Source organism: Rhamphochromis longiceps, linkage group LG22 (assembly GCF_057381845.1).
Source record: "Rhamphochromis longiceps isolate RC_006_pf linkage group LG22, R_longiceps_female_GT1.1, whole genome shotgun sequence".
Lineage (NCBI taxonomy): Eukaryota > Metazoa > Chordata > Actinopteri > Cichliformes > Cichlidae > Rhamphochromis > Rhamphochromis longiceps.
The window spans coordinates 21,921,794-21,933,199 of NC_140577.1; the positions used below are offsets into that span (position 1 = coordinate 21,921,794).

At 42.7% G+C, this 11,406-nt stretch overlaps 1 protein-coding gene across 3 annotated transcripts in view; it reads left to right on the top strand.

The window, feature by feature from the left end:
• Positions 1 to 414: 414 nt before the first annotated feature.
• LOC146644074 (cyclic AMP-responsive element-binding protein 5-like) overlaps positions 415 to 11,406 on the top strand; it is a 22,647-nt gene continuing 11,655 nt past the window's right edge. For 2 of the 3 annotated variants that reach the window (XM_085396144.1, XM_085396146.1), the window contains exons 1-7: positions 415 to 550; positions 2,897 to 2,963; positions 3,285 to 3,378; positions 5,142 to 5,251; positions 6,559 to 6,815; positions 10,203 to 10,329; positions 10,593 to 10,664. In XM_085396144.1, the coding sequence (XP_085252270.1) occupies positions 2,910 to 2,963; positions 3,285 to 3,378; positions 5,142 to 5,251; positions 6,559 to 6,815; positions 10,203 to 10,329; positions 10,593 to 10,664 (714 nt within the window). In that variant the 5' untranslated portion in view covers positions 415 to 550; positions 2,897 to 2,909. Of the gene's footprint in view, positions 551 to 1,963; positions 2,964 to 3,284; positions 3,379 to 5,141; positions 5,252 to 6,558; positions 6,816 to 10,202; positions 10,330 to 10,592; positions 10,665 to 11,406 lie in introns of those variants that run through there. The other variant, XM_085396145.1, reaches the window with a different exon arrangement.

Here is an 11,406-nt window from a genome sequence, read left to right on the forward strand (position 1 = left end):
GATGTACTTAACGTTTCGTTGAAATCACTTCAGGGTTTTAGCTTTATTTTCAAGCAAATAGTCTCATACCGTTGACTGTCTAACGTTCTGAGAAGAAGAAAAAGACCCGGAGGCTCTCGCTCATTTGGACACGTAAACTCGATACAGACGCTGGAACGTCCCGTTTCAGACACACACCAAAAGTGGGGACAGGATAAAAACAAACAAACAAACAAACACTTAACTGGGTCTCATCCGCCCACCCGGTCTGCCCCGTGTCCCGTCACGTTGCCGTTGGTGTGTCTACCCGGTGGGTCTGTCACTGACTCCGGTCCAGCACCACGCTGCTGCTATTGCTGCTGTTCCGTCCCGTCCCCCTCACCGTGTCGTAACCCCGCCCCTCTCAAGCCCTCTCTCCGTACGGGACCGCAATGATTTAGAAGTTCAGGAATCCCACGTGACGTCACCGGGAGGGTGATGTAATGCTTCTGTAAATAGAACGTATTGTAATCTCGCTCCAGTCCAACGTGGTTCCTCTCTGGAGCGCCGCTCGTCTACTCTCTACTTGTAGGTAAGTCTTTTACTTCCATTCACAAAACTTTCTAGCTCCGCGGCAACCGCTCTCCTGATACTGTGCCTTTATTATTTTTATTTTTATTTTTTTATTTTGACGGTTTAAAAAGAAAAAGGAAAGAAAAGTTGACGGCGGAACTTTTTAGCGAGGTGTCCCGGTGAAGTCTCATCACCCAGCGGAAAGGTTGAGCGCTCCTGTCTATTTGGGGTGTGTGACAGCACTCTGTACAGCTGTGCCGGGCTTGTTTATGAGTTGAACAGGTTCCTTTACGGTGCGGTAGGAGGAAAAGACAACTCACACACACAAACACACATAAACACACAGACACAAATACCGGTCAAGTTCTTGAGACGCAGGCAGTGACCGTCCGGAGGACTTTTTGGTTAAGGACTGCGATTTAAATTGAGCAGAATGAGCTCCATGCCAGCTGCTGTCATGATTCATCCATCAGATACGGGGGACTTGAAGAAGTGTAGTGAGTTACTAAACCTGGCACCTTTTTAAAAATGATTTCTTTGATGCTTACAGGTGATATTAAAAGTTGTGCGTGTTTTTCTGTGAGTCATAGTAACCGAGTGTAAGTGTAGAACAATGACAGTTAAAAAATGAGGCGGGAAAACTTTTTTGTCAACGTAAATCCTGTCTTAAACTGACAGTATGTTGCCTGGTCTGTTGTTGAGTTCATCCGTTAAGGATGACGTCATTGCGCATTGAAGTGCCCGCTCTGACAGAAGGTTTTGCTGGAAATGTGCTGAGTCTGCTAATCTTGTACAAGAGCAGAAAGAGGGGGCAGAGGGGTTACAAACTGGATGCTGGGCTTTAAATTTTTACATTTGTCTGTAAAATGTGAGCTTGTGAAACACTTCGAGTACAGCTGACTGTGGCACGCTGTTACATACTGCTGATACATAAAACTACTAATAAACCTGCTTTCTGTATTAGCTGAGAATCAAAACCTTAAATACTTTGATCAATCTCCAATCTTGCTGGAATTTTGGTGTTGTGATCACCTAGTTACTGGTTTATTTTCAAGCACACAAGCACACGCACACCTATGAAGTCACCTCTACTTGCCTGGGGTTGGAAAATGGGGGCTGAGGCAGGTTCGAACCTGTCACGAGTAGGCCTGAAGTGCAGCCCTCCCTTCGCAGGCTCCCACCCTCATTCCTTCTCTCTTTCATTCATTGTGTCCTCCTCCTCCTGCTTTCCTCTCCCTCTCTCGATCACTGCCACTTGCCCTTTCCATTTTCCTCGCCATCAACCTAATGTCACTCTCCACCTCCCACCCGTCCTCTCACTCAAACACACACACACACACACACACACACACACACACACACACACACACACACACACACACACACACACACACACACACACACACACACACTTTCTTTCCACTTCTTATGGATGCCTTTACTTTTGCCCTCTCTTTCCCAACTCGTCTCTTCGGCTCTCAGTCTTTCCCATAACATCAGCACGCGCTTTGCTGTCTTCTCATTGCTCTCGGCTCACGCTTACACAAGGGGTGGGGGAGTTTGCAACCTGTGAATATGCTTCTCATAACCACCATCTCCTCCCACAGCAACACTGGTAACATTTGTTGACCCTTGTCACCTGTTGTCACCTGGCTGAGGATTTGAAGACCTTCTTACTTTGTGCTTCAACAGCAGTCTTCAAATAATTCACAATTGCTCCACATCGACGGCTTAATATCCTCGCAGCAGAGGCAACTGGGTCGGTTCTGGGTTGGCACTGCAAGCTGGTTTATTACTGTGACTCTCATAAGCATTTGTGTTGATAATTTTATCCCAGTGACTTGATGTAAGACATGGCGAGCACTTATCCTTTCATCACACCAGTATTATTAACTGATACCCCGATGAAAGCCTAATTGTAGCCTGAAACAATTGCACTATACTTAGTCCCCACTCCAAGTGAAAAGTAAAGCTCCCAATGCTGGAAGGCTTTGATTCCCTTCTTGTGTTTACGTGTAATTACTAATGAGTAATGAAAGGCTGGAAAAAAACATGGTTTGTACGCTATAGGGCTCGTCCTAATACCTAGTGTATGCTCTCACCCCCGTCCGTTGGCACCAAAGGGATCATTTTCGTCAACTTAATATTGTGTCTCAGGAAGAAACATCCATCATCTGTGGCAACTATCTCATTACACACGGCTTCCACAATAAAGGCACGATAATAGGTGAACAGTATGTGAATTATCCGTGTAAATACAAAACATAAAACAGGGAACCTCAGGCTGCCTGCTGGGTGAGCTCATCTGAGCTGTGATCTGAGACTGCAGGTAAATAAATTCTTCTCACTTCTTCTGTTTGTGCAGGCTTGTGTATGACATGAATGACAAACAGGACAGGCCTTATATGTGCGGCGCCCCGGGCTGCTCTCAGGTCAGTAGAATGCTATATACGTGTGGCATTACAAGGACTGTAATGGTCATTTAAAAAAAACCAAAAAAAAAACCCAGGATGTCAGACCTAATCATCAATGAAATGAGTAACGATCAAGCTGTAGAATATAGGAGGAGTTTCTGATAAATACAAATGTTTCTGAAGTGATGAATAACCTAAAATACTTAACAGACTAAGAGCATCATGATGTCTTAGTCAGCTTAAGATATAATCAGCTGCTTTAACTGAGAAAATCATCCCGCGTGTCACACAGCTGCACGCATCCCTTCACATCTCTCTTCCTGTGTTGGTGTGCTGCAGCGCTTCCAGTTAGAGGAACATCTGATCATCCACAGGCACAAGCATGAGATGACCCTCAAGTTCCCCTCCATAAAGACAGATGCAGCATTCACAGGTAAGGAAGAAAATGAGCTTCTCTGAGATTTCATCCTAGTCTCCCAGTGACCGCATCTCCTGGCTGCACATGTCTGTGGTGAAACTTCCTCCTTTTCAAGATCAGTGCTTGATATATATATTTTTTAAAAAGATGACGATATACTATACAGTATGAAGTCAGATAACCCACCAAAGCAAGCTTCCTTCCCTCAAACAGACTACAAATGGTCTCGTGTTGCAGCATGTACAGTATACTCCATCAGATTAGAGCCAAAACACAGATAACAGCACTTTGATTTAAAAACGTGGAGAGTAGGTGCACCGGTCTCTGCACGGCCCATGTAAAACACAGTATTTCACTGCTTCTAGAGCTCATGGTTTTAATTTAGCACAATTTAGCCATCATTTAAATGTATATTAATCATTACTGTGCTCTGTATTTACAACACAAATATTCATGAGGAGTGAAAATAAAATTCCAAAATTGTTTAATTGTTTCTAATTCAGTTCTATGCAACAGACTGATAATAGCAGCAAGACTGCTGAACCTTCTCCGATTGTTTTAAAAGCACTGATATTGTAAATTCTTCCTCTTCCTATTTTTTTAAGGATGTTTTTTTCTACAAGAGGAAAGATAAAGATTCTTCCTGTTTCAAGATCTGCTAAGTCAGAGAAAATTTCTTTAGCTTGTTTTGTGTGTCTGTGTGTAGATTCAGTGTCCGGTCATGTGTTTCAATGGCAAAAATAAGAATTTAGGAAAGGTTTGCTCTTAAAAAAAGTAATCATCTAACAACAGTTGACAATTTCACTCAGACTATATCAAACACATTTGCAGTGATTTCCAGGGAAACAAATGCCCCATTAAGATTAGTCCCATTGTGAACGGCTGTAAAATGCTGATTCTGCATCTAAATTAACTTTGCAAGCCTCACATTTCTGTGTTATGCACTACCTGCTCAGGCTACAGTAGTAGTATTAGTATCTTTAACATCAAAACAACCTCCAGACGATCATATAAACACAGTTTTTAAATATTGTGCTTCCACATTAACATTTCTGTGAATACATACTGACCATGAGCAGGAAGCAGTGGCTTGGCTGCTTGTAGAAAATATGAGTAAGTACGAGTCCCAATGCCAAAACAAGAAGAATTTCCACCTCATCTTCAGCCCGGACTAAAGCAACATATGAGCATAAGCTGACTTTTGTGGTGGTGTGGGAATCAATGCAAAGCAGTACAACCAAAGTATTACCCCATCGCCAGTGGAAGCCGTGGTGCTGAGAAAAGTGTAGCCACACAAGAAAGGTGAAATCATAAAAGTCATGGAAGCCATGCTGCGATGTTTTGGCTTCATTTTTGTGACAATTTTGGAGGCGAACGTGGCTGTTGGTGTCAATGTTTTCCCCAAAGATTTGTCTGGATGTAAACAACGGCGCAAGATCTGGCCTCTGCAGACTCTCCCTCTGCACCTCCGTCCTGCAGCCTGTCACGCCTCCTGCAGGAACTCCCCTGTCAAAACAAAAACCCTCATGTGACCTCTGACCTCTATGTGTTTAGACGGCTCAGGGAGAGACAGACTGATGTTATCAGGCAGAGACGGAGAGCTCAGCTGAGAGGAGACTCGTTCCTCTTCTTCGCATGACGACCTGCACCACTGTTAATTTAGAAAGCAAAAAAAGCTTAAACTACAGTCTGTTTTGGCAAGTGCTTCAAATTTTTTTAAAAAGCAAATCCGTTTTTTTTCCCTCTCTTTTGTTTCCATTTGGATGCAATGACTCTAGACCAGACTCCGACGCCGACACGATTTCTGCAGAACTGCGAAGAGGTTGGTCTCTTCAAGGAGATCGAGGAAGAATTTCTTCAAGCACAAGAGGAGGAAAACAAGAAGCAGGTAAGTCTGACAAGTTTTTTTATTATCATATTATTTTATTTCACTTAAAATAAACCATCAGTTCTAGTCTGACGTTAGCTGGAAAGAAGCAAGGATTAAGACATGATGCAGATCCGTCCCCCGGTGCTGCTGAGAGTTTATGTTTTGAGTGACACTTGTTTGTGAGGGAGTCAGGCCCGGTCAGACAGCTGCAGATATCTGACCTGCTGCAGGAAAGACACACCGAGCGATCACATTCTACCCTGTAAATTAAACAGCTAGTCGTCACACTCAGAGACAACTAAACAAGTGCACACACTCTCATCGCTGTCACCACAGGCATTATAAGAGAGAAATGTGGCACTCAAAGCAATTAAATCAAAATATTTGGGACAATTTTGAAAGAGCATGTATAGAGAGTGGTAGTATGACTACCAGGGGGGAAAAAGCTTTTTAAAGCTTGATTTTGGAGGCAAAGACAGTTCAATTCATTGTTATTTATATGGCACCTAATCACAGCATCACTCACCTCAAGACTTTAATGTAAAGGCTCTACAATACTAGAGCAAAAAAACCCAAATTAGATGATCTCCAATGAGCAAGCACTTGGTGACAGTGGGAGGGAAAACACACACTTGGAAACCTCCAGCAGAACTAAGTTCAGAGGGGGGCAGATAGGGGGTGGCTGAGGGGAGGGGAGGGAGACAGGACAAAAGACGTGCTGTGGAAGAGAGCCAGAGATTAATAATAACCAATGATTTAATGCACAGTGGTGTATAAACACGTAGTGACTGAAGAAACACTCAGTGCATCATGAGAGGGTCACCTGATCCAGCCCTAACTATATATTTTATCAAAAAGGAAAGTTTAAGCCTAATCTTAAAGATAGGAGCTTGTTGCACGGAAGAGGGGCCTGAAAGCTGAAGGCTCTTCCTCCCATTCTACTTTCAAGTACCCTAGGAACCATAAGTAAACGAGCAGTCTGAGACCAAAGTGCTCTATTGGGATGATATGGTATTATGAGGTCTTTAAGATATGGTGGGGACTGATAGACAGAAACCTTTTAAGTGATTTGACACATTTGACAGGTGAGTGTATATAAGCAATATTAATCTCCCTGTGAACAATGAAATTAAAGTTAATATAGGTAATGCTTAAAAAAACTGCTCTGCCGCATCTCATGATGGCTGCCATGTGTCTGCGTTAGTGTCTAAAAGGACTTTGACTGGCACCGTAATCTCTGATCGTAAAAGACTTCAATCATTTACTGCCCCACAAGTTTACAATGGTCTCAGCTGTTTGTCTTTTTTTTTTTATTCTTTCCACAGTCGCTTTCTCATAATGGGCCCTCCTGTATGAGCCAGCACCAGCTCAAACCCCAACATCAGCTCCAGCACCCACCCCAGCCTCAGCACCCACATCCCCAACCACCGCTGCATCATCCCCAGACTCATGCACTGCATCATCCCCAGACACATGGCCCCATGATGGCCCCTAGCTGCAGCCTGGCCGCCCAGCAAGCCCTGTCCTCCTCCCAGTCTGGATCAGTCATCACCCAGGCTACCTCCACCCTAACACACTCCGAGTAAGTTCACACAGACGCACACACACACATTTACCTACAGGCATCGAAACACATATATGTGTATCTTACATTTTCCCTACATCGCACACGCAAACACATTTCCTTTTCTCATTCTTTCTTTTTCCTCCTGTTATGGACGCATTATAAATCATTCCGCCGCTCACAAGCTGGCGTTTCCGCTGCATAATTCATCACTTCATTAACGAAGTGAGAGGAAGAAGCAGGAAAAAAATTATACATCAGTTTAGTGAGAGAATTAAGTAACTCCAAAAGTGATGAAGAACCACTGCATAAAAAGCCACTCAGTCCCTTAGACGCTACCCACCCCACCATGCAGCTACTGTCTCTGTTACATGTCTGCAAAGACTCAGAACCAGACCGGAGTCTCTCAGCGCCTGGGCAGCTTCCTTGGCTCCCTGGTTATCACCCAGTTCTACAGACAGATTAGAGGAGTTCCTGTCTTTCATCTGACCAGCTCCCTGCAGCTGCTCCCACTCCTCCTAAAAGGCCGGCTATGAATTTGTGAAACCTAGTAAACAGTCCGCCCTCACAAGTTCTCATAATACACACATACAGGGTTCATTATGTATTCTGCTCTTCATTATGCTGTATATTTACAGCATTCTGTTTGATAAGGAAAAAAAGGTGTTTTCAAGTACTTATTTAATTGTTTACTGACTAATATTACTTGCAACTTTAGGTAATACAAGTAATTTTCATCTCTAATTTCATAAAGAAAAACGAACTCATGCCTGCCACAGCAACATAATTAAATAACTTCACTTGTTTATAATAACGTGTATATCAGGTTACCTTAAAAATGAAACTTAAAAAAACTGAACATTAAACTGTTTATGTGTAACTTTTTATTTAAAAAAATTTCACATATGTCTTTGTCTGCCTCTTAAAATGTTTTTCAGCTAATACAAGAAATCTACCCTTTTCAGTCAGCTTTAATCACTAACAGAAACAGTGTACCTCATATTCTGGGCAATAAGCACAACATGAAGCCTACAGCTTTATTGGGACTAAAGCATTTCACAGTTAGGCCGGTGGATTATCCAGATTAACTCTATGAATGTTTCTAGACAGAGAAAATGCTGTTGTTTGTTTTTTCAGTGTAAACTTTAATTGCTTTAACCTCTAAGCTGTGGTGCTTTAAAATAGGAAAAACTGGAATGAGAAAATGTTTGAAAGGCATCAGCCTCTAGTTTCTAAACATTTGCCAGTTTAGAATGTGGAGGACCAAAACCTAACCCTAACCTTACTCCTAATCCTGTAATAATAATAATGATAATAATAATAAGCATTTTTGGGCCTGTTTGTCTTTATTCTTGTGCCATCAGCCCACCTATAAATACACCTGTACGGGCCTAGGCACACTCACATATTTCTACAAGTTGGAACCATTTTACATTTGCTTGAGAAGATTTTGACTTTTATAGTTTTTCTTTTTTTAGTGTAACATTTTCTCTACCAGTCCTAGTTATTACAGCAATGTCATTTTTGCATTTATGACTATTTTAAGGCTTTATTAATTCACGGGAGAGCAGATGTATGATATTCTGAGATCAAACTGGACACGTTGTGATTAAAAAAAGATTTTTTTGTGTGTTTTCTGGGGTTTAGTTATGCTAAATATAGTAAATAGCGATTCCCGCCCAAATGTCAATCTTACATAAAAGTGCCTCCATCATCTCCATCAAACCGATGGTTTCTGCTTGCAACGCATACTGTAGACAAACAAAAGGCTGTCAAATCTGTTGTTGATTAGATGAATCAAGGTGCCACAAGTGAGTCAGTGACATAATTAGCTCCAAACATCTGTCCAGGCTCAGACAGGACGTGACAGGACAGTGGGGAGCGAGCTGACAGTCATTTATGGCAGCATTAATCAGTGCCAGCTGAATCCAGACAGCATGTTAGTCAGTGAAACCCGCTAAGAGTTACTAAGTGAACTCTGGATCGGGCATCTGGCTGTTTCCCCAAGTGTTTACCACCGGTTTCCATAGTGACCTGGTCTGAATGTCTGGCTGCTGGCCTGGTAGAACTGTTGTGGTTATGTTAGGAAATGCTGTTTTGGTTTGTCTGCGCTTTGTTGTATTCTAAAAGGATCGCATACCCTCAGATTCGGCGATGACATCATTGATGATGACCTCAGCGTGGCCATGCAGGCCCACGCTGTCCGACTGGCAAAGAGCCAGAGGGGTTAGGTCAGCACATGGCACCCTGGGTCTCTGGATCCCCCCCGCTCTGATCTGCAGGCTTTGCACCTCCCTCTCGGGCTGTCATTTTTCTCCACGTCTTTCTTTTCTTTCCATTTTTTTTAAACTTCATCACTCTTTCTCTTGTCAGCGCTTTACCTCAAAACTCTGTTTACAGCTCTCTCCTGGCATACAATAACACATCAGTGCTTTTTGATCACATTGGAGTGTTTAAGGGCTCTCAGAGACTCCTCAGTAACATTTGTTTCTAGTGGTTGGCGGCTTTGATTTGCCAACTTGCCAATGTTTTGACACATCTGCCTTTGAGACTTCTCCGCCATCCCAAAACAATGAGGCTCAGTGGAATTTAGGTTGTGCTACTCCCCATGTCAAAAAAGTTCAACAGCAACATCTTTGCCTAGAGAACTTAATATTCTGGACAATAAGCAGAACACCCTGTCAACAGTTTCGTAAGGGACTATTTCCTCCGTAGAAAGTAGTTCCAGTAAAATCTGTTAAATGTATGAAATAAACAGGATGACTGAAATGCTGCTTCTAGAAAGATATACTCCTGCTTTACTTTAGGAAACTGTGCCAACTCGTTGCTCAGACGAAGGTAAGCCTGCCAGCTAAAATCACTTATCTTTTCCTTTTGAAAAAATATTTGAAGTAAGTAGTAGAAATCAAACATGATGTTAGTTCAGCCAAGTTACCCTCACCTGCAGTGGTAGCAGATCAGCTGATCTCAGTGCTAGCCTACATCATCAGCTGATGGCTCAGCTGATACCCTTGTAAACAGTGGGAGGGCTATTTTAGCTGCTGTAGCACATCTGCAAGCCACTTTGCAACCCACCTCTTCCCTAGCTCAGTGGCATATCTGTTGCCACTGTTACCAGCTCTGTTTTGTGTGAAGGTCCTACACATTAAAGTGCAGGGAGGTCCCAGAACAGAGCCATTCTGCTGGCTTTGTATGCATTTTTTGTTTGTAGACTTGGATACAGCTTCCCCTAAAAATAAGACGATATGACCATTCTCACATCTCACCTCCATCTGCCATTAAGACCCAGCTATAAATGTTTCAACTTGCACCTCTTACTGAACCTGGTTTTATGAAACTTTGGCTGTGGACGGCTCTCTAGCATGACCTGTCTCTATCGCTCTCTCCCTCTTCGGCTCACCACAGGCCGGTTCCCGGGCCGCTGTCGTGCCTCCTTCACATGCGGAACAGACACAGGCAGCCGCTGCCAGCCTCCTTACCTGGCACCCTGCCAGACCCCGCCATGCAAGGGGCATCTGCTCAGCACATGACTGTAAGTATGGAAGGGGATGGTGTTTGTCATGTTCAGACTCCCACACATTCAAACACGCATGCCTGATGATTTATAGATGCAGGTATAGTGGACCCATGACAGGAAAATTCACTTTTGTGGATAAATTAATCAAAATGTCAAAACTCCAGATGGATGTGACCTTTGGGGGAACTCTTCATACTTGAGGTTTATGTGGATACAAGCTGCTGCTTCCCTTTGTCACAGCTGAAAGATTCTTTTTGTGTCTACTGTTTCTTCTTCAGATGGAGAAGCAGATGTCTTGTGCAATGGGTATACCGGCTCCTGTACACAACCCCTCCTGTTCTTCACCCCAGGTAGGTGATCATCAGTCAGTCTGACTACCTTTTTCCACTATTTCCATTATTGGAGCTAATAACATTATATTAGCATTACACTAATAATGCATTACACCACAGCTGTTTATGAAGAGTGGATTTCTGCATGTTTCATCAACTCCCAGCATATTATATCTTATCCTAACGTTTTGGTTGTCTGTGGTTCAGGAGGCAGAGTGAGGTTGAGTGAGGTAAGCTAACAATTGAAAGGTTGGAGGTTCAATCCCAGTCTGCACTTTGAATCTTTCTGTGGCAGGATTCTGAACCCTGCTGCACTCGGTGTGTTTTATTGTTAGACAAAGCACTTAGGTGTAAACTAAAGTGCTATATGAATGACTGATTGGGTGACTGAGGCTTATAGTAAGCTCAGTTAGAACAGAGATGTCCATTATATATACCCTTTACCATCCTGCTCCAGCTCATAACACTGTGTATCATCATCACTCAGAACATCCGGTGCAATATTACTAAAGTCTGTAAAGTAGGAGTGTGTTTGTGTGTGTATAATAACTTATACTGATCTCATATTCTGATATCTTTATATTGATATATATGTATTTGAATATATTTTTGTCTTAACTATATGCACCACTCAGAGAGTTGCTCCAAATTTGGTTGTACACCTGTAGAATGACAAATAGTCGCGTTCTATTCTAATCTGTTCTATAATGGCTCAAAATGTGGGTGATTTTTCAATAAAGACAAATTCATAGTGTTATGT